At 38.0% G+C, this 25,286-nt stretch overlaps 1 protein-coding gene across 2 annotated transcripts in view; it reads right to left on the minus strand.

The window, feature by feature from the left end:
- The window catches only part of SUSD1 (sushi domain containing 1), a 1,084,671-nt gene that overhangs the window by 196,405 nt on the left and 862,980 nt on the right, over positions 1-25,286 (minus strand). For both annotated transcript variants that reach the window (XM_044061072.1, XM_044061071.1), the window contains one exon: positions 23,876-24,134. In XM_044061072.1, coding sequence (XP_043917007.1) covers positions 23,876-24,134 — 259 coding nt within the window. The remainder of the gene's footprint in view (positions 1-23,875; positions 24,135-25,286) is intronic.

Genomic DNA, 25,286 nt, shown 5'->3' on the forward strand with positions numbered 1-25,286 from the left:
AAGCCATTAAAAAAACACACCAAAAACTTGGTATACTTCATTCAGCTAGTCCATATCTTTCAGAATTTACCGGGAAGACCACAGCTCTAGCCCACCTTCTCTCATCACTTCTTTATGCAGCTCCCGCTCTTATTAACCTGCACTCTACCTATATGAAGAAACTGGATGCATGCTATAAAAAGATACCTACATTTTGTAACTAACCTTCCACCCAGAACTCATCGCTGTGTTGCCCTTAAGCAGTTACACTGGACTGAGCTCCCATAATCTCTCTCCTACACAAATTTAATTACTGAACACAACCTAATTCATAAACCAGAAAATTGTCCTCCTAACATTTCCTGGTTCTACTCACCTACAAGGAAACTGTGTTCAGGAAATAGATGCCTCCTAATTTCTAGTAAATATAAAATCATAAATGGTGACTCACTTTACCCAGCTTTTCACTAAACTATAGTACAACAATATTTTTTTATTTATTTATTTATTGACATTTGATTACTGGGAAAGTTAGACTGGGTAGAAGCCCATTTACAGTGGAGGCCCGGGAAGGAAAGCTCCGAATTATTACAAAACCTTTTAAGAACAATAATTTTACAGTCTTCAAAAATAAAGAAAAAACATTTGCAGTTTAAATAATTGTAACAAATTAGACATAATATAAAAACACTGGTTAAAAATCGATACAAGGTACATGACAATCTTTCAAAATTTAGAGAAACTTTAGACAGTTTGTAGAGAAAGTGAAGGCAAGTTAGTCTAATACAATTAGGAATTGCAATATGAGGTGAGAGAAAAACATGCTTATGGTATACTTAGAGACAAAGTCAGGAAATAGAATTAGTAAGGAAGCAAGTGAAGAAGGGACAGCAAGGAAGTATAAAGAAAGAAAAGATTCTTGTTCACATTTAGGGATATAGTTTATTCTGGATTTGAGCAAGAATAGAGCCAGATTTTTAGCTAGGAAATCTTTCACAGTAGTTTTCAAAGATGGGAGGGAGGGTATAGACATGACAGATACAGGTAAGGAGTTTCAGGCCTTAGCAACCTTGTACAAGTATAGACAATGCCCAGCAGATTTGCTAGGCTTGTAGAAAGACCAGAGTTTTTGGTCAGTGGATCACAATGACCCACTGGGAACATAGTGCTATACAGTGGTGGGTTCTGAAAGGGGTATGTGCTGCAACTTTAGCAACTTTGTTATAGCATTGTTCAAGTTTTATTTTTGTGAAGCCTGGATGTTAGTAAGGATGGGAGCACAATAAAGAAGTGTGGGGAAGAGATAAGTAGTAGCAAGTGTGGTTTTAGTTCCATCGGTGAGAAAGTTTTTAGTTCTGTAACGCATCCCTAGTTTATGATAAGTTTTTCTTATACAATTCTGTATATGCAGGTCAAATGTTAGATTATCATCCACAATCACACATAATAGTTTGCTATGAGAAGTGACTTCAGTGGTTGTATTATCAAGACAGAGGACTTTATTTTATTTATTTATTTATTTACAGTTTGTTTGCCAGGATGGTCCTTTAAATTTTGTTTTTTCATGACAGGGGGATTTGTGGAAAAAAGAGTAGTAGTTTGGCCTTTTTTGATTGATACTGACTGAACAATGACAACTAGAAAAACAGACATCCTTTAAAGCCAGACTCAAACAATACCTGTCCAACTCTTGTTTATACTCCTGCTCTGTGCCTGGTTACTCATACCTCCTCATCACTCTACCTGCATATTCTTACAACCACCTCATCACTCTACCTGCATATTCTTATAACCACCTCATCACTCTACCTGCATATTCTTATAACCACCTCATCACTCTATCAGCATATTCTTATAACCACCTCATCACTCTACCTGCATATTCTTATAACCACCTCATCACTCTACCTGCATATTCTTATAACCATCTCATCACTCTACCTGCATATTCTTATAACCACCTCATCACTCTACCTGCATATTCTTATAACCACCTCATCACTCTATCAGCATATTCTTATAACCACCTCATCACTCTACCTGCATATTCTTATAACCACCTCATCACTCTACCTGCATATTCTTATAACCACCTCATCACTCTATCAGCATATTCTTATAACCACCTCATCACTCTACCTGCATATTCTTATAACCACCTCATCACTCTATCAGCATATTCTTATAACCACCTCATCACTCTACCTGCATATTCTTATAACCACTTCATCACTCTACCTGCATATGCTTACAACCACCTCATCCCCTCTGCCTGTATATTCTTATAACCACCTCAGCACTCTATCAGCATATTCTTATAACCACCTCATCACTCTACCTGCATATTCTTATAACCACTTCATCACTCTACCTGCATATGCTTACAACCACCTCATCCCCTCTGCCTGTATATTCTTATAACCACCTCAGCACTCTGCCTGTATATTCTTATAACCACCTCATCCCTCTCTCTGTATATTCTTATAACCACCTCATCACTCTACCTGCATATTCTTATAACCACTTCATCACTCTACCTGCATATGCTTACAACCACCTCATCCCCTCTGCCTGTATATTCTTATAACCACCTCAGCACTCTGCCTGTATATTCTTATAACCACCTCATCCCTCTGTCTGTATATTCTTATAACCACCTCATCCCTCTACCTGTATATTCTTACAACCACCTCATCCCTCTACCTGTATATTCTTAAAACCACCTTATCACCCTGCCTGTATATTCTTATAACTACCTTATCACTCTGCCTGTATATTCTTATAACCACCTCAGCACTCTGCCTGTATATTCTTATAACCACCTTATCACTCTGCCTGTATATTCTTATAACCACCTCAGCACTCTGCCTGTATATTCTTATAACCACCTTATCACTCTGCCTGTATATTCTTATAACCACCTCATCCCTCTGCCTGTATATTCTTACAACCACCTCAGCACTCTGCCTGTATATTCTTATAACCACCTCAGCACTCTGCCTGTATATTCTTATAACCACCTTAGCACTCTGCCTGTATATTCTTATAACCACCTCATCCCTCTACCTGTATATTCTTAAAACCACCTTATCACTCTGCCTGTATATTCTTATAACCACATTATCACTCTGCCTGTATATTCTTATAACCACCTCAGCACTCTGCCTGTATATTCTTATAACCACCTCAGCACTCTGCCTGTATATTCTTATAACCACCTTAGCACTCTGCCTGTATATTCTTATAACCACCTCATCCCTCTACCTGTATATTCTTAAAACCACCTTATCACTCTGCCTGTATATTCTTATAACCACCTCAGCACTCTGCCTGTATATTCTTATAACCACCTCATCCCTCTGTCTGTATATTCTTATAACCACCTCATCCCTCTACCTGTATATTCTTACAACCACCTCATCCCTCTACCTGTATATTCTTAAAACCACCTTATCACTCTGCCTGTATATTCTTATAACCACCTTATCACTCTACCTGTATATTCTTATAACCACCTCAGCACTCTGCCTGTATATTCTTATAACCACCTTATCACTCTGCCTGTATATTCTTATAACCACCTCAGCACTCTGCCTGTATATTCTTATAACCACCTTATCACTCTGCCTGTATATTCTTATAACCACCTCATCCCTCTGCCTGTATATTCTTACAACCACCTCAGCACTCTGCCTGTATATTCTTATAACCACCTCAGCACTCTGCCTATATATTCTTATAACCACCTTAGCACTCTGCCTGTATATTCTTATAACCACCTCATCCCTCTACCTGTATATTCTTAAAACCACCTTATCGCTCTGCCTGTATATTCTTATAACCACCTTATCACTCTGCCTGTATATTCTTATAACCACCTCAGCACTCTGCCTGTATATTCTTATAACCACCTCAGCACTCTGCCTGTATATTCTTATAACCACCTCAGCACTCTGCCTGTATATTCTTATAACCACCTCATCCCTCTACCTGTATATTCTTAAAACCACCTTATCACTCTGCCTGTATATTCTTATAACCACCTTAGCACTCTGCCTGTATATTCTTATAACCACCTCATCCCTCTGCCTGTATATTCTTATAACCACCTCATCCCTCTGCCTGTATATTCTTATAACCACCTTATCACTCTGCCTGTATATTCTTACAACCACCTTAGCACTCTGCCTGTATATTCTTACAACCACCTCATCCCTCTACCTGTATATTCTTAAAACCACCTTATCACTCTGCCTGTATATTCTTATAACCATTCTCTTTTCTATGTGTATGTAGTTAACATGTGAATCTCTGTCCTTATTTTTGTATATCTCATATGTGTGATATTTTTTCTTTTGTTCAAGACTATGTATGCTTTTGGAACCTTTGTGTATTCAAACCCACATTGGTATTTTAAAAATTGTAATCACATGTTATATTTCTAATGTTTTATATTTTAATATGTAAACATGGAGCATTTCTCCAAAGGCACCTCTAAAAAGGGGTTTTGCCCAGTTGGACTATCTGGTCAATAAATTAATATAAATATATATATATATGTATATATAATCTCTAGTAAATCTAAAATCGCAGCTGGTGACTGACTTTACTCATTTATGTGGCTAAACTGTGAAACATCATCCTGACTGAAATTTTAAAGTCAGACTCAAACAATACCTGTCCAACTCTTGTTTATGCGTATATATATATATATATATATATATATATATATATACATATATATATATATATATATATATATATATATATATATATATATATACACACACACACACATATATATCAGTGTTCGATCTGAAAATGCTGTAACTTCATACAAAATAAATATAAAATGTCTGTAGCAAGCTATCTTTATTATAACTTCCAAACCAATGTCTGCAATCTCAGTTACTGACCCAGTTTCTAAACTGGAACATGTGTCACTTCTGCTTGGATTAAATACTGTTCCATATTTTGGTAAATAAGACACTTTGTTTCACTTCTTTGTGTGAAGCTAGGCAGTATACTTTTTAACCATTCAAAGGACCATGTGGCTACCGATTAGAACCAGAGCAACCGTACTTTCTCATTGTTGCATTTTTACCCAACTAACAAATATGATGACATTTCCACATTGCACTTGCCACCAGGATCAACGTAATGATTATGAGACCATAATACTGAGAAGACTGTCCTTTATCTCACATTTGCAGAAAGAGCCTTTACAAAGGTGGTGGCAGCAAGATGGAATACCTTGTCACTATATATATATATATATATATATATATATATATATATATATATATATATATATATATAAGTATATATATATATATATATATATATATATATTTATTTATATATATATTTATATATATATATATATATAGGTATACTATCACATGTTCATTCGTCTATGTGCAAAAACCACTTGGTGGAACCGGTAGGGCGATCACCACAATGCCAAAGCTGACATGAGCGAATGGCCGCTGTTGTCAGCTCCAACATTGTGGTGCAGATCGCACTATAGTGGGGATGGGGAAATGTGCCCTTACCCTCACTGTAGTGCGATCTCAGAGTTTGTATAAATACGTAGGGGAGTGTGGGGGGTGCATGGGGGCTTGTCCCCCTGCAAAAACCTGTTGCAGTATGTTGTGTAGATAGGAGCATTTCAGTGTAGTCGATATTTTCAACATTCGACTGCACTGAAATGTTCGGGTGTTCAGATTAACACGGCTCGGTGTTCAGATTCCAGAACATTTGGTTCAGACATCTGTATATTCGAACAATGTTATGTTGAACATGTGATAGTAAACTATATATATATATATATATATATATATATATATATATACGAAAGGAGTACAGCCTTTGTATATTAAAATCAAAACTGAGGAGGTATCTAGCTGATTGTTTTATATATATATATATATATATAAATGCAATAGAAATAATGGATGAAAGTAGTGTTAGAATTAGATGTCATGGTTTTAATAAGCAGGTCTATCAAAATGTTCTTTTCTTCTTGTTATGTGTTATCCATCCTGTTGGGTAATGCCAGTACTGTTTGGCTTTATTTCAAATACACGTGACTATTTTATTTGTTATTCTGGCTGCATTGTTGAATTCTGCCAGTTCATGTCCTTAGTCATATTCATACCCCACCTCCAGCTTTTAGATGCTTCCTAGAAGCTGCTTGTGTGAGCTAGAGTTAAAGCCTTGGTTAAGTCCAGTCTATGTGTACCAGTGCTCTCCATCAAGTTCTCCAGTACCCTAGTCAGAAAAACAAAATCAGGTTTGATAGAATGTTTCTTGTATCTATAAACCCATACTGGTTGCTGTCTTAAAGGTTATTGTCCTCTACAAAGGCAGCCAACCCTTCCCTCATGATTCTTTGAATAATTTCCTTGTCACTGTTAGACTAATGGGTCTTTATCTTCTTGTATTTTTCTGCCCCCCCCAATACAAGTGAACCACACTTGCTTGCTTAATCAGATGTAAGTGATGCTACTTCCCTCTCATCCTCCTCCCTTTTCACCCCAAGACCAACTTAATTGTAATCTGGTATCAAGTATCTTCCTTGCCAAGACTTATAATCCATTGATGACTGGGTCTTCAATCATCAAAACTTTCTTTTCTCTCCACACATGGGCTCTCCCTCCTTCATATCCTGTACTGAGTTCATAGCACTCCCATCTACTACCTTTCCCTCTCACAATTCCACTACTGTCAGTGCATCTCAGTGTCTACAATGGCTGCCTCATTCCTTGTAATACATCTGATCCATTTTTTATCCTCTGTGCACTTCCGTACAAGCCCCTTCCTGTACTCTGTTCCTTTCATCCTATGTCCCTACCATCTGGCTGAGTGGCTCTGTCTGCCCAATACCTCCTGCCTTATGTCTTGTGATAACTCCTGCATGGTCACCTCTATTTCTATCTCCCCATCGTCATTTGCCACTGCTGTTTGCACATATGCTGTAATAAGGCTGTACCAAATATCTGTCATAAAGACATAAACGTTGATGACTGCAATACAGTTGAGGTGATTCTATTATCAAAAAAAAATGGACAGAAAGAGGAATTAGGGCATTCGGGTGGGGGGGGCTGTAATTTAATAAAACTACAGAAATGACTGTGAAATAAAAAATTTGGCAGAAAATTAGTTTGGCTCTTAGTAGTGTTTTCTATCCTAGGGATGATTACAATAATAAGCACAGTTCTTGGGGGGTGAGAGATGTTTCACCCCAATTCAGAAAGACAATTAAGAATATTTTCTGTAATAGACAAATTTCATCTTTTTGGCTGTTTTGTTGGGGAAATTGCTTTCACTAAAATGCTCCGACCAACATTAGAAAATAAAAAAATACATAAATATTAAACTCTTAATCTGCCTTTTATTTGTTGCAAAATAAATTGAACTTTGCAATAACCAAACAATTTTTGTACGGAAAATAAGGCTAATTGTATAGAATGAGTCTACAAGTGACATAACTGTGAAGTTTACTTACATTCCAACTAAACAAACCCACCAAATTAAGCTTGTTTCCATCTATTTATTGATCATTATAATAAACATTATATCTGTACAAGCAGATAAAATATCACGTCAAAAATTTACATACAGCACACTTATATTCAACACTTAAGTAAATAATTATTGTGTAAGTCCTTGGGACCATTACAACTTATGGACTAATTCACATTTTACATATGGTGATAAACAGCTCATTCACTGTTGCATGATGCAGAAGTAAAAAGACAAAAAAAGTCATCTACCATATCAAGAAATTTGATAAACCTCAGAAATATTATGAACCTGTTAACATTATATTAATTATTTATTGATCATTATAATCACAAGAGCTCACTATCACTTGCTGTAATTGGATCAGATTATCCAAAACAGACACTACCCCCTCTAACTCCCTTCCCTATAAGGGGAGCACTGTATAATTTATCAGTCCTCAATGATAGTACAAAGGGAGGTCCATTTGTTGATGAGCAAACATTTGCCTCCTAAGATATCAAGAGTTAACTGTGTACATTTCCCCCATAACTTCATTTATAGTCTCTACCCTGCAACAGCCCCTGTTTTCCCTCTCTAGGCAATTGTTGTTTTTTTTATTACCAGGCAGCATAATAAATTGTTTTTTATTTATTTATTTATTTATTTTATTTAACATTTGTTGACCTGGAAAGTCTAACTAGGACAGAGCCTATTTTCAGTGTAGGGCCAGGGAGAAAAGCTGTCAGAAGGGTTTGTTCATTGTTTATTAAATCAAAATTATAAAAGTGGTATAGGCATATACATATACTTTAATATAAATGAAAGAAACCATAGCAATACTTCTCAATGTTTTCATGCAGTGTACATTTTTAACAATTACCATTCATGCCCACATTACATAAGTTGCTCAATTCCTGCCTTCCCTTAAACCTTACGCCTCCTCCTCCTGAACATTATTATGCATTAGGGAAATGATCGTGAAATCATGTTTTTCTATGTACTGTGTTCCTTCCCTTTACTGAAGATCTCACCTCCACCTCTTTTATCTCCTTTATAATATTCCATTGATTGGGCCAATAAGAGATCAGAAAGAGGCTAAGATTCAGCCTTACTCTTGCCAAATTTTATTAAAAATTTTGGATATCACCATCTAGCACATAATATAAACTAGATCCCTCCAGAATATATGTGAAAACTACCCAAAACTGTCTCTACATGCTCTAGCAGTCTGGATCAACACCAGGAAACATCCTAACCAATTTACTAGGTTATAAAAATATTTTTTGTAAACATCCCCTTGAGAATATTTTGAACCTCTTTGACCTAGTAGCACATCTGAAATGGACCCAAAGTTTATACCAGTAGCTTCAAAACACATCTAGTTTGAGGTCCCTTTCCCAAGCTGACTAAAACTTCTACATGCATCAGTATAAGGTTAAAAAACATCTTACATATGGAACTAATTAGATAGTTAGAATAAGGGTGATCCATAGCAGACATACACCATACAGCCCTCTGCAGTCTATCTATCAAAGGCTTAATCATCAACGACTGACTGAAATTCTTTTATGACTGATGCTCTCCAGCCAGTCCCTTGCCTTAATCCATTGTTTTCTCCTCTCCAAATTTTCCAACAGGCACACACAGGGTGGAAATTTCTCTGCTTGTGCAAGGCTCCAGACAAAAAGAGACAATCAAAATGATTTTTGCAGTACATACGTCAGCAGCACACTTGTTTCTTCTACTGTGCCTCAAACTTTTTTCACTTTAGGTTACGAAACAATTTAATCTCTACAGTGTAATTGAGAGTCAGACTAATCGAAAGCCTCCCATTTCCTACAAGAAGTTGATAAATGAATCCTTCAATCCCATGTGCAATTAGTTGATGTCTCTCTAGTTTGTGAAAAAAATTACCAATGGTTACTGTATGACCAGCAAGTGAGGTCCCTAAATTTATACTTAAATATCTTAAAATGGTTATGCCCCAACAAGTATGGGTATTTTTCTCACAATTTTGGAGTTAGAAAATATTTGAACTGAAAGACTTTAGTTTTAGTCTTATTAATTAAATACTCCTAAGCCTAAGTAACTCTTCAACTAGCCAATCTAGATAAGAATCAGCATGGTGCAAGTGGACCATTAGGTCATCCTCAAATAGGAAGACCTTGTATTGTGCCCTTATATATGTACCCTTTATTATAGGATCTTTGTGAACTACTGTGCAATGCATTCAAAGTAGGGGACAAAGGAACCTCTGTATTGTGCCACCTCCATGATAATCTAGACTCTATACTAACCTTAGAATCGGCTTCATTACAAAACCATCTTAATTGTTCATATCAAGGTCAAAGACTATCAGGACTGAAAATTGCCACCATCGACGAAGTCTTCAGCAGCAGAGAGTTTTCTACTTGCACTCTTGTCAAAGCATTCTCTGCATCAAACCCAGTTACCAAATGGTTTCCATGCCACACAGCTTACTAGATAGATGCCTCCCCATTCTCTGCATATCATAAGGTTTGCATTTCCACATAAAAGTCTAAGCTCATGTTTAACATGAAATTAATGATATTACAGTTTGCATGTGTCATTCCCAAAATGATGGTGACGGATCAGGAAAAACTTGGAGATGAAGCTGTTTTGGTGGAGAAAACGGATAATGAGAAGAGCATATAGCAGACTCTCTGCTTGCTAATGGCACAGATCAAACAATGATGACAGACAGGGATTGCAGGATGTTAGTGTTGCCCTTGAAGAATAAAGCACAGTTTCAGGCTTTTAGCTAGTCAGTTGAGTAGTTACACCAGAACCTTGGAGTCAAACAGAATGAGCAATGATAATTTGATGAAGGAGCATTATGGTATGTCATTACCACAAAAACAGTCTGATGAGAAAGCTTGAGGTAAATCATTAGAGGTCTTTGGATATAGAACTTACAAAGATCATTCACTGAGTTTGGAGAAGAAAATAATGAGGAGGAGGTATTTACAAGTGAGTGGTATGTTAGAAGTGGGAAACAAGGCTCAGATTGTTTTGGACTTATCAAATCAAAGACAGAAATGTGGAAAAGATCTGAAAAATAAATTGTGGGTATTGAAAGGATGTACAGGCTGCCATAAAGTTTGAGGTAGCCTCTGTTTTATATCATCCCATCCCATACATTTAGTGCATACTGCAATATTCAGAGTTTAAGTCTGAATTGTGTATTGTTCTTTTCTGCATTTTTCCTTGTTTTAACCAAAAGCCAACTGTTTGCCTTTTTAGTTTGGTCTGGCAATCTTAGTCTTGTGAAATCACTCACAGTAGTGAGACAGTTGTGAATTGCTGCAGGATCTGAGCCTCATTTATTACATTTCTACTGCATTTTTATTGTTTGTATTCTACGTGGTCTGGGAACCTTAGAAATGCAAACAGTAAAAAACAGTAGAGATGTAATAAACAAGGCTCAGATCCTGTAGCAATTCACAATTCTCACTCACAATAGTGAGAGAATTGTGAATTGCTACAGGAGCTGAGCCTTGTTTATTACATTTCTACTGTATTTTACTGTTTGCATTTTATTTAGGCTAGGGACATTAGACATAATATCAATTACAATAGTGAAATAATTAATTGCTGCAGGATCTGAGTCTTATATATACACTTATACTACATTTTTACTGTTCACTGTTTGAATTCTTCTCTAGCTCGTCTACTATAACCTGTGCTGAAATGTGCAGAGGTGATTTGTAGTGCCCAGTATAGATGTAGGCACCTAGGGTTGTAATTTTTTATATAAAACTTTCTCTGCTATTTTGTCAAGTGTCTAGCTGAGTGCAGAGTAACTAGTTTGCACGCTGAGAAGCATTACCTCAAGAGTTTTCTTTTAGAGCAATTGTAGACCTCTCTCTCCAGCCCAACAACTCCCAATTTAGTTAGTTACAATCCTACCACCACCCCTCGTAGATCACAAAAAAGAGGATCTACAGACACAGTTGTGCACTTTGCTACTGTCTCTGTAGTCAACCTGGTGGAAGTGGACATTCTGAAATAATTTATCAAATGTCTCATGTTTGCTGATAACCAACTTAATTGTTAAGCAGACTGACACAGTAAGCAAGAGATGTAATTACACTATAAACAGTTAATGAACAAACCCAAGTGATACAAATAATTAATATATTCCCAAGGGTGGTAATGTACTGAATTATACTGAGAGACTGGAAATGGAATGGATTTTTAAACTACAAGCCTTAATGAAACCAGGTTTAAATGAATCTGTTTCTTTAAGACCTGTTTTACACACACACACATGCACACACACACACACACACACACACACACACACACACACACACACACACACACACACACACACACACACAAAGCTTACTATGGATGAGACACAAACTCCCATATGCTGAGGCTCTTACGCAATCTATGCAAACATCAAAGTCCTCCAGATGCTGTCCTCAGCAACCTTCCAAACACTCTACAATGACAACACTCCCCAGGATGCATACAAAAACATCTTGGATGTCTCAGCCACTAAGCCCTCAATGCAAACTACAACACAACCCAATATATTGGTCATTGGAGACTCTAGTGAGACACACTCATAACCCACTCACCAGGATGAGCAAGAAGACACACAGCTAGTTGCAAGGAGCCTTCAGATAATACACGCATTCAGGATATTGAAACACAAGTACCAGTGTGACTCTGCCATAGTCCATGTGAGCATTATTAACCTGAGAAGTCCCTCCCTGCACGTTATGAAGAGATACATGATATGACTTTCATATTATGTCCTAAGCAGGTATCAGCATAAAACTAAGCAGCATGCCATCTTCTGCAAGGTTGATACCATAATATAAACAGAAGATAATTGACTTTAACAATTAGTTTAGTTACTGGTATCATTCTAAGGTGGTCCAATATTTGTCAGCTTGGACGATATGATCAACAGACCATACTGCTTTGTCAAGGATGGTCTGCACCTATTCCCACTAGGCTTTCAGATATTGGCCAAAATGGTATCCACCCCATAGTGTCTTATTGAGGCAATGTCAAGCTGGTAAACTTTCTGATATAGTAAATTCTACTCAAGAGAAACTAAAACGTGTTACTGCTCAGCACTAGGAGCCACAACAAGAAGCTCCACTCCTTGGAAGCTATTCTCAGTCTTGAGTTACCCTGTCAGTACAAGGCTATAATGCCTTCCAAACATTCAAACAAACTACCTAACAAGAAGGGACAAGAGGTGGGATTGTATCAGTCTACATAAAAAACAAGCACACTGTGAAGATAGGTGAAGGCTGTCAGCCTAGCTAGACAGAATTTTGTAGATAATTCTGTCATTTGTAAATATTAATATAAGCCACAGGCTTGTTCTCTTAAATGGAAGAAAATGCTGATAGATGTGGAACTGCAAAAATGTAACAACAGTGCACTCTGCTGTAACAAAGCTGATAAGTCATGCATTGTGAAATTCTTTGATCTAAACCTCAGAGCCGGGATGATTAGAGGGAGGTATTCTGTCTATTGCTTTGAGGCCAAAGTTAATGGCTAGAATTTACATGTATAATTTATTTTATTGCTCTGGCTTCCTGACCAGCTAACTTCTGACTTTATGTTAGCCTGGGAACCATTAAGAAATCATGTAATCTGAAACAAATCAGTTTTACTGTATTATCAATTTAAGGACAGAAAGAATTAGGGCATTTGAGCATTTGACTTGAGAACATCCAACTTATCACTCTGCCTGTGTCTGTATGTAAGTAGAACCTTAGACTTTAGTGTTTCTCTTAGAAATAGCTAGGAATCAGGAAGATTAGACTAAGTGTTTTTCTGTGTTGATGTCAGAACTATTCTACTGTATTATTTTAAGCATTTTCCTGTGATCTCTGAACTCTTGACTAGCACTGTGTAGTGAGAAGTATTGTCTTGTGTTTTTATTAATTATTAAATATTTTTAAACCTTTATGTAGAGATAATTTAATCTCTAGAGTACATTGCATATATACAAGGTCACTCCAAATAAGCCTTGCCTGTTCAGTTGCACTTACCATTTGGATAGTAATATTGCACAGTATAATTAGACACCCTTTTATAAGGGCCTTTTGGTAGCTGATAAATATTAGTGGGTGGTGGCAGTGATTTCTACCATATAGTCTGTGTAAAAGGGGCAAAGCTGGAGAGCCTGCGTCATCCTTCCCACGAAGTGTCAGTTGGGTTGTATATAACTGTTACCTCAAAGTGTGTGTGTGTCAGCTACTTGGGCAGGGACACAAAGCACTGGTTAGACAGAGAGGGTGCTGGAGGTTTTAGCTTGCCCACTAGGCTGAGATCTGGACCCTATAGCTGTGCCAGTGAGGAGTCTTATTGAGGACCTGCAGAGAAAGGGAGAAACCAGCCCCAAACTGACTATGATATCTGTGTGCTCTTAAGGGAAATTGTACTTTACTGTGCGTGTATTTATTATCCTTTCCCTATATGGACGTCCCTCACTGGTGTTAGTGGTGAGGATTGAGGCTCCTTGTTTTCTGGGCCAGTGCACGGGCATCACACACACCTCAAGATTTGTCAAACAATATGACATACTTGAGCGACTCCATGCCCAAGTAACTGTAAGTAAAGTCCCACACCATATCCTTGCGAGCTAAAGGACCTCATCTATGACCCGGGATAAATATAGCAGGTACATGAATGTACTAGAGTTGCTCATCATTCAGCCCAACACCATAATACATACACAACCACTAATATGCATGCTCAAAGATTCCTGAATTCTCAGTGTAGATACCTTGGAACAGCTTCTTTTCACACCTGCTAGGGGGGAGCAAATATCCTGGACCTGGTACTCACAAATATGAGGGAATGTTGCACCCCCCCCCCCCAGTATAATGTCCTCTGTGGTCAGATCTAATCACAAAACAGCCTCCCTTGAAATAAATATAAAGCCCAAACTCTCAGAAAACCCCAGAACCTTTAAAAACTTTTCCCAAGGCTAACTACTTCATATTAGGTAATGGCACAGCCAAATTCCAAGCCCCCCCCCCAAATTCAGAGGACATGGCGGCCTATGCAGAAGTGTTTACAGCAACCCTGTCTAAAATGTAAATAACTGCATGGAAACAGCAATACTAAACCAAAATAAATTTAGGACAAACTCCAAAATCAAGCCCCCTTCGTGGACCCCCAGTCTAAATAGGTTGTTCAACAAAAGAAAGAAAGAACGTCATGTCCGAAAACAGGAAGGGCCATACCCATCAGGAAAAAACTCCCTTATCAGTCTTAACAAGTAATTCAGGGGACTACTCACATCCACCAAAGCCAACTTCAAAACAAAAATAGCTTCCTAGGCTAAGTTTGACCCTAATGCATTTTTCAGTTATGTATGCAACATCACGACCTTAAAGGGAACACCCAATAGTGTGCTGAACTAATAATAAATGGAACTCCCTACACCGAACCAGACAATAAAGCAAATTTGTTGGCTGATAAATTTAGCTCCAGTTTCATCCCCTATCACCTCCAGTTACCCCAGGAAATAGCCTGTACCATTTCTCCCCCAACTATCACCAAAGAACATGTCCTCGCTGCACTGTCCAAAGCTAAAAACACTGCATCAATGGGCTCTGATAATATGCCAGGATGCTTTCTAAATAGCTTGAAACATGACCTATCAGGCCCACTAGACTCTGTATTGAACCATAGCCTCTGGAGAAGCTTTTCACTTAAGGGAATGGAGGGCTACAATGGTCATCCCTTTACACAAAGGCAGACCATCAACAAACCTAGGGAACTACAGACGAATACGTTTGGCTAGTCCTACATGCAAGGCCATGGAAAGAACTATGTGGGCCTGATAAACAGAGACATTGGAAATCTTCAAACACTAGACCCATCCCAGTTTGGTTTCATCAAGGGCAGGTCATGCCTAATAAACCTTGTGGATTTCTTCAAGAAGGTCATTTGAGCCATGGACAAGGGCGGAGAGGTGCATACTGCCTGCATCAACCTGTCAAAGGCATTTGACACAATACCTCACTCGGGTATTACATTCAAACTCACAGACTTAGCCATGAATCCCTATGTCACCTTATGGGTAGCCATATCCCTCACAGATAGGATACATGAAGTTAGGATGGGGACCTCCACCAAAAGGCTAATAGTGTCCGACAGGGCTCAGTACTAGGACCTCTCTTGTTTAGAATATGCTTCTCTGAAGTCAAGGCAAATGTAGAGGGCTTTTGGCTGACCAAATCTGCTAACAACAGCAAGTTGGGTGCAATCACTGAATTCACCAAAAATGTGGTTTTATTTTTCAAAAATGTAGTTATCCTTACACAGATAAATAACTGGTGCCAGAACCATGGCCTAAAACTCAATGCAAAAAAATGCAAAATGATACCATTTGGGACGATGACCACCCCTAAGACTATACCCAGTGGTAAGAGGCTTTGGAACTCAGGTTGACAATAATCTGAACTTTGAACACCATGTGTCTATGGTGGTGAGAAATTCCTTCCATGTGGCACAACTTATAAGTAAGGATATGGCATCTAGATCTAAGTAGATCATAGTCTCACTATACTCAATCCTAATTAGACCAATAATCGAGTATAATGCATCCTTTGGTATACACCTGACCAGGCATTTGCAATAGCTGGAGCAGCCACAGCTTTTCCTCACTTAAAGAATATGGAGAGTAAATAACATTTCCTATGCAGACAGCCACAAAGTCCTGTCCCTGTATTCAGTCTTCTCCAGACTACTGAAGGGCAATCTATACAATGCATTTTCTGATTGAGTCCTGATGGATCTGCTACACATTTTCAAAACAAGCAGCACTAGAACTACCCTACAGAAGGATCTAAACCTTGTCTGTGGCATAAACAAAACATGGTGGGGGGACAGGTGTGTGTCACAGATTACCCCTTATCTGAAACATACTCCCATTTCATGTGAGTCAGAACTCTTCCCCAAGCCTACTCAAATGCAATTTGGATGAATGGATTGGAAATTGCAAATCAACCCCTAGCTTGTTGCCTGTATCTCTTATGAAAAGAGGGCAGCTTGTAGATGTCCTAAGGCACAGACACATACCAAAGCCATTCTAATCCTTGGGCACTGATAATTTGGAAAATCAGGGCATGCATGCTTAGGCTGAAAAAGCTTTAGGGCTGTTAGCATAGTAACCTCCTATACTCCTACAGTATTTGAATTAGTAAACTAAGGATTATACTGTTTAACTGTTTGCCAGCAGTAGTTCAGAAAACAAGTGCACAGTCAAGGGGCATCCTGTATTTTGACACTAAGTTTTCAGTTACTACCTTTCAGCAAAGGCAGACATTTTCAGATGTGATAAAAGAGGCAAAGATTTTAATAAAAGTTGACTTTTCTGGCTGTGCTGAGGGTGTATTTTATAGTGGTATGCAAGTATTCACAAATGCAAAGTAAGTATTAGTAAGGTTACAAGTGTACCTCGGGCAGACTTTGGTCATTTGGAGAGAATGAGCAATCTAAGTTACTGTGAGATGTGGATCTCCCACTTTGGAACTTTGGAAATTTGCCCTTTTCCCCACTATAGTGTGATCTTGGAGTTGGTATAATTAGTTAGGGTCTGTGTGTGTGTGTGTGTGTGTGTGTGTGTGTGTTTGTGGGGGGGGGGGTGCTTCCATCTGCTTTCTTATGATTGTTGGCCATACAGTTACTTACCTTGGGAAAACTGTTGGTTATGTGATCTCATCTCGGTATTGATGTAGACCCATATACATATATATCAATATATAAACACACACACACACACACACACACATATATATATATATATATATATATATATATATATATATATATATATAGTGTGTGTGTGTCCCCTTCAAAACATCTAAAACCCATAACATCTAATTTCATAACACTGAGACCAGAACATCTAAAATCCAAAATATCTAAAACCCATAACATTGTATTTCATAACATCTAACAGTACAAATCACATGAAAATAACATCCCCTCCACATATAATGACATATAATGACACCAAACTACCAAATACAATTTTTGCTACGTTTCTGCAGGGGGCTTGATACAGTGGGGTTAGGAAATTAACTTTTTCCCACTGTAGTGCGATCTTGGAGTTGGTATATTTAATTTACGGGGGTGTGTGGGGGCAGAGCCCCCCACAAGGGGGGTGCAGGGGGGATTGCCCCCTGCAGAAACGTAGTAAAAAGTGTGTTTGGTAGTTTGGTGTCGCTATATGTGGAGGGGATGTTATTTTGTTGTGATTTGTAGTGTTAGATGTTATGAAATTCGATGTTATGGGTTTTAGATGTTTTCAGTTTTAGATGTTCTGGTCTCAATGTTATGAAATTAGATGTTATGGGTTTTAGATGTTTCAAAGTAGACCCATGTATATATACATACATATATATATATATATATATATATATATATATATATATATATATATATATATATATGTATGGGTCTACTTTGATTCACTGAAAACTCATTTCACTGAATTTCAAAACACTCACACCAAATCGCTGAGAGCTCAAATCACTGAAAACTCATTTCAATGAATCACATTTCACTGAATGTAAGTACTGTTGGGCAAATAAAACATTATATGCCCTTTTCCCCACTGTAGTATGATCCTGGAGTTAGTATATATAGTCGGGGGTGCAGGGGGCACAGCCCCCCCACTTATTTAGCTTTTATATTTATGAATCTCATTTTACCAAAAAACCAAAAGTAGGTGGGGGGCTACACACCCCACATCCCCTAATGTAGAGGGCTTTGAACCTCACACCCACCCAACTATATATACAGGATCGCACTACAGTGGGGAAAAGGGCATATACATTTTATGTGCCCAACAGTACTTACATTCAGTGAAATGTGATTCAGTGAAATGAGTTTTCAGTGATATGAGCTTTCAGAGATTTGGTGTGAGTGTTTTGAAATTCAGTACCATGGCATAAAGCATAAAACATAAATTTAATGAAGATAAAAACTGGGTGAAAGATAAAAACAAGCAAAGTGAAGACAAGATAAGCACTTTCAGGTACTAACAATACCCTTCATCAGATTTAATTAATTTCCAGTTAATTTTCTTAAGAAAACTCATGATGAATCACAATCAACAATTCAGTCTATGCCTTTTTAAGACAGGTATCAAAGGAAAGGTGTCTCAGTAGGCTATCTGTCCAAAGTATCTCAGCTACCTCAGTTTGTAAAGTTTTGTCACCACCCCTAACATTTCCTCTGAGAACCTGAAGATCCAAAAAACAGGTCTTACAACCCGCATATGTTCGTGGTGCACAGTATTTACCAGTTCCGGGGTTAACAAAATCTTGTTTTGTAGAGATATATTTACAGCTTGTACAAGCCCTGCATAGATAGGTGCCCAGTCTATTGGACAAAACCTGATCATTGTATAACATTTTCTGACATAATAAATGTTTTTAGATTTTTATTATTCCTAAAAGTGAAGGCCAGAACATCCCCCACTATCCTTTGGATAGTATTGTCATTGGTTAAAATCCTCCAGTTATTCTTTACAACATCACATAAATAACAAATATCACTGGAGTAAGTCAGGACAATTCTGGTGCGTTGGTCAATTCTAACATTTTCTATGACCTCTGTAGTGTTTTCTTCAGCATCAGTTAAGGTTTCACCTGATGCCATGCAATAGTTCATAAGCCAGCTGGTTTAGAAATACTAATGTACTTACTGAAATATTGCATACTTTCATAATTACTAACAAGAAATATCTCTAGTATAGTATACTATTCATGGAGAGGGGTATGGTTAGAGTTGGGGAAAGGCATCAGAATTATTTAATTAATGAAAAGAAGTGAGGTTGATGAGAAAATTGGGTTACAACAAGGAGCTTCCCTGCAACAACTAAAGCACAGCGACCTTCTTCCTTTAAAGAAATTTGCAGCCTGCAAATTGTAGCCAACACCATAAAAAACTTTTCTGGCTCAGATTTCTGCCATACTCTTCTATGCTGGAATATTGCAGTTAAGTAAAATGATGGAAATCATTAACCTGCAATGTTTTTAGAGGCCTAAATGACACTACAGCATGTCTTCCTTTTTAATGCCAGAAAAATTAAATTAGAGCTCTAAAGAAATGAGTTCCTCGGTTTTTACATACTTTGATTGTTATATCATGAAACTTAGCATGAGGCTGAGCGCATACTGTTTAATGTCTGTCATTTCAGTAGAAGCAAAATCAAAACACCAACCAGAATTAAACAGTTTAATTCTAAAGGACAAACAATATATCAGGAGCGATAAAACAAAAAAGGACAGACTTCAGATTAGTTACCTTTGGGCAAGTAACCTGTTTAGCAGCTGTCTTCTTCCTGAAATCTTAGCCATGGACAGCAAGTTAGCAGGCCCAGATATTAAATGTTCATGCTATGCAATTTCTGCAGGTCTACAGGAAGGGAAAGTAAATTTGTGTAAGTAAACTTACCATTGCAGTAGATGTTCGAATATATCACTGTTGCAGTAGCCAAAGCCATATGGGGCATATCCTGCCAAGGGTCAGATGTCTGGGGCCAGTATCTAAAGCTTTGTGGTGCCTTCAACACACTCATAAGCCCAAGGAGACACAAGTGTGTGTTGATATAAAAGCAGACATATGGGTGCCAAAATTCAAAGCTTTCTTGCCTCTCAGGGAAGGGAGGCTAGTATCCCAACAGTGAGTTATGTGCTAGGAGAAGAGGGAGCAAGCCAGGGATAAGAGGAACCTCATCCTGGCAGAGAGATACGGAAGGAGAATAAAGTCCTGTTAACAAAAATTGCACTAGAAGGACAAAACAATGGTCAGGAGGAAGGGTGCTAATACTGTAACAGTAATCTACTCAAGAACCTACAGTTATGGTAAGTCTACTTACACAGCTGTACTATCTTCCTCATTAGATCACTGTTGCAGTAGCCTAAGCTATATGAGGTGATTACTAAGTGTTAGGGAGGAGGAAGAAGGATCAGAGTTCAGGAGCTCCAGGGGAATACTACTAGTAAAACCTACTCTTGATCTGGAGACGGAGTCAATTTTATAATACTTAAGGAAAGTGTGTAGAAATGACCAAGTTGCCACATCTAGAATACTTCTAGAATGCACTCCCTTTCCAGAAAGCTCTAGAAGTAACAATAGCCCTGATATACTGGGCTTTGACCTTGAAGGGAAGGGACTTTCAATGATGAGAATAACAAAACTGGATTACATGGGATATTCAATTAAAATAATCTGTTCTGACACTGGCCATCCCTTTTTCCTTTCCTCATAGGCAAAGAACAGTTGACTGGAATTTCAGAAGTTCTGTATGAGGTTACTGTAGAATATCAGCTGTCTGTGGACAACAAGAGTATGCAACATTTTCTTTCCTTTTTTAGTTCAGGAAAGAATAGAGAGGGATGAATTGACTGACTCAGAATGAATTCTGATACCACTCTTGACAATAAGAAAGGTTGTTTCTTAAGTACACCGTATCCTTATGAAACATAAAATAAGGCTGAATCACTTTAACTGCCTGCAACTCAGGCAATGTCATAGCTAAAGTCAGAGCAGTGAATGACACTGTTTCTCAAGTAAAGAACTTTGTCTGCTTAACGAGTTGGTTCTAAATGAGACAATATGTTTTCTAACACAAAGTTAAGATCTCAGGGTTGTGTTTCATTGGTGGACACATGTGCAATACTCCTTTCAGAAACAGTTTCACTTGAAGTAAAGAAAAAAGGGGGGGATTTAATAGCAGGCAGGCACAAATATCCAATAGATTAATCTTGATAGATGAATAAGAAAAGTAATTTTTCTGCAAATCACACAGATACTGGAGAACCAAAAGAACTATTGCCTTTAAATGATCTTGATTCTGTTTGTGGCACCAACTAGAAAATCTCTTACATGTGACAAAATAAGATTTTCTAGTAGTAGGTTTTTGGGCCTCCGTTAATATTTGCAGCATATACTCAGAAAATATATGCCTGACAGGAATTAAAACTCTATCATCCAGATGTCAGATGAAGAATTTGCAGGCTGAGGTGAATCACAGATCCCTTGCCCTGTGCGTACATCCATCTTGTGGGGAGGTCTATGGTAATTGCTTTAACCATTTTCATGGGAAGGGAGAACCACTGTTGTCATGTCCAAAAGGAAATTATCAAGATTATTTTTGGGGGTCCTTTTCTATTTTTAAAAGAACTCTGGTTATGAGTGGAAAGGAGGAAGGCAGAAGGAAGATTCCTATCCATGGTAAATAGAAGGCATCTGTCTTCCAGGCCATTTCAACTGTCTGCTGTGAATGGAGCAAGCAGATCTTTTGGGAGAGTTCCCCACTGGTGGATAATCTTCTGGAAGTCTCTGTGTGTAACCCAATTGCTCAGTACTCAGGCAACCACTAATCCAGTGAAAATTAATGAATAGCAAGTCTTACCTGTAGCTTCTTTGGCAAGAAAGTTCTACATTTTGGCACTTGAGCATCTACTTTCATACTGGCATGTCTCCTCAGACATATGGGCATGTGGACGGCACTCTAAAGCGTTTGATACTATCCAGACATCTGATCCTTGGTAGGCTGCATTCCCCCAGACAGCAAGTAGTACCAGGATATGTTCTATATAGCTTAGGCTACTGCAACAGTGATCTAATAGTGGACATCCATCTGCACCTACAGAGGAGATCATCTATTCTACAATAAATTAAAGGCTCCAGACATATTTGTAGTCTAGACTAAACAGCAAACAGAAACTTAGGAGCAAGTGGACTTTCTTTGTTAGCAGAAAACTTGTAACGCATCCGTTTTCAGGGATATAAAAATTACAGAAGATCATGGGCAACAGCTCGGGCTTTGTTTCATCCTTTAACTTGTACAACACCTGGCACTCTTCCATCTTAAAAGACCTGACAGAATAACACTGTCTGGTATTAGTTGATGTGATCTTGCATGGGAGTATTGGCTTTGGGGTGGTCTGGAGCAAACAGTAGGCACAATACTACTCCATGTAGAGACCCAAGTGGTGAAAACTGCAGTATATCTAACAGTCAAGAAGAGGACAGACTCTCCAATGGCTTACGGTAACCACTGAACAAGTTTATTTTGAAGTTCTATCACTTAATTAACACAGGAGTTAATCTTTGAAAAACTAAACTATATGACTGGGAGGTCCTAAATTAATATTCTACAATGAGAGCCAGTCAGAGGGAGATAAGGTTATCAGTTTGAGATGGAGAACTAGACTGAGGTCAGAAGCTGAATGACATCAGATTAGAGAAGCGGTAAAATAAGATGACATGAGCTACTTTGTATTATATTTGTATTTTATCTATGTTTGCAACTTCTGTTTCAATGAGAAATTATGTTGCAAGGTTTTAGGAGCATTTCCTCAGGTCCCCTCTTAAAAGGGGCATGATCTGAATAGGGTTAAACCAATTTAAAAAATAAGAAATAAAAATGTTGATGAGAATTAACTACAAAACAGGGACACAGAATGAGATTAACAAGAAATGATCAGGCAGGGTCACAGCAGGCATACTCTTAGTAAGAATGGGTATCATATTTCCTTCAATAAAATTTACAGTCAATGAGCATGTTGGCTCAGATAAAGCTGCATGCTGTGCCATGAGATACACAAGATGGTCCATTTTTAAGAAGGAACTGTTCTCTTCAGCTAACAAAGGCTTTTCACTGAAAACAGCATCAGCTACAGACCTTAACCTGGAGGCAGTTAACCAACAAGCTTACTGAAATGGTATTTGATAGAACTGTGATCTCCTGAACAGCTTCCAGAAACTCACATGTAAACTCAGTTTGAGTGGAAAGGTCAACCAACCATGTGGCAGAATAACAAATAGATTCATTTTACCCTGGTACTGCTCCAGTGCTGAATTCTCATAGCTTGTTTGGGTAGTAATAGTACAGTTTAACAAAACATTTGGCAAGTTTCAGTTGTCCTTAAAAATGCCAAAAACAACTTCACTAAACAGTCAAAATTACCCCTCTTTTTTGTATGTCCATAAAGTTTGTTAGTTGATTAAAATGGTGTATGGGCATTTAGATTTGGGAATCCATGCTCTGAGGTCATGTGGGGTATTGGCTTCAATGAGATTCCTCTTGCATTCCAGATGAACAACTTTGGAGAGTCTGTCCCCACCATGTGACACAAGAAAGAGGTGAATGCTTTAAACATGTTTGGAACTCACCTCAAACAAAAATGTGTCTTTAAATGACTATTTTTTGTAACAAATAATATAAAGAGGACTATACAGCAAGTGGAAAAAGAATAAACTAAAACAATGACTGTAAACATATGCATACAAAGAATATGAAACATTTATACAATAAAACGTATAAACTGAACAGACCAGTAAAAGAACACATTACCTGATCCCATTCACTTATGATCCTTACAACAATATAGTAGTCCATACTTTTTTCCAGTGGGGCATTGTAAAACTCTCCATAATACTGTCGATCTCCAATAGGAAACAGGAAGTGATCACTGATTTCTTCAAGAGTGAGCTGTGCTGCCACATACCCATCAGTGGTTGATGTGTTGCTGAAGAAGGTCTGAGTGCTCAACAAACTGCAGAAGTTCACAGATGTAAGGGAATGAAGTGGAAACACAAGGACCTGGTAACAACTAACAACAAAGAAAAGGGTCAGTCACAGACTGACATGTAGTACATATCATCTCTAGAGATATTCAGGGTGTAACTGTCAATCATTATGCCTACATAAGTTGCACCCAGCTCAAGAGTTCCAATATTAAACTTTCAAGAGACAGGGATGGATTCTGTACAATGTTCCAAGGCTAGTATAATCACTATCCTATTAGATTACTGACAGATCTAAGATTTACAAACAAAATCCAGTGACTGTTAGAACATGCTCATTCTACAATAATGAGAATGAACAATACAATGACTGTGAAATGATCAGTGCACTGAGCTGCTAGATACACTGTATCAGTGGCACACATATCAGTTGACCACGGAGACTGTGACGTGATAGTATAGTGCACAACACATTAGCACTATGCATTACAAAAAGTGATGTCTGCATTGGGGGGATAACACTTATGATAATCTACAACTCTAGCCAGGACAAGAGTCTTTTGGAATTGGATAATAGTATGCTTTGTAGGGTGAGCTGCAAAGCAAGTTAGGCTGCTACCTTTAGATGGCAGCAGTGGCATCTAAAATATCATAAGGAGCACACAGCAGTGCAAGCTGTGCCCCTACAAGTGAAAGGTGCAGTTGGTATCCATCAAAATAGAACAGTAGCATCTGTGGAGTTACAGTGCTATACAGCACAGGATGTGCCCACACAGGAGACTCTTACCTCCAAAAGATACAGAGAAGTGCAGAATATTCAGCCATGCATGCCTATGCCAAGTGTGTTGTTGGGATAGGCAAAACTAAGGAATCTCAAACTCAAATAACCACAAGAGGTGTATGAGGATTATCACACTCAGCAAAGAGCCAGTATCTCTAAAACAAAAACAAATACATAAGTACAGCTAGAAATGTAGTGTGGTATCGTATGTCACAAAAAGTTATGCTGGTTTGGGGGCTGATTGAGAACTGAGGTCATGAGTTTGAGATCTTTAAGTGGAACTGGCTATATGATGACTATGAACCACCTCCTTTAAGCCCAAGCTTTAGGCCACAGTAGCTGTCATTTGTATGGGATCTGGGTATGAACAAAAGTGTTATAGTTCTTGCTACTCCCTTGAAACAGGTGTGAGAACAAGTGGAATTCCATCTTACTAAGAAAAATAAATATAACATGG

This window comes from Protopterus annectens, chromosome 2.part0 (genome assembly GCF_019279795.1).
Source record: "Protopterus annectens isolate FY-2018-M chromosome 2.part0, PAN1.0, whole genome shotgun sequence".
NCBI classification, from domain to species: domain Eukaryota; kingdom Metazoa; phylum Chordata; order Ceratodontiformes; family Protopteridae; genus Protopterus; species Protopterus annectens.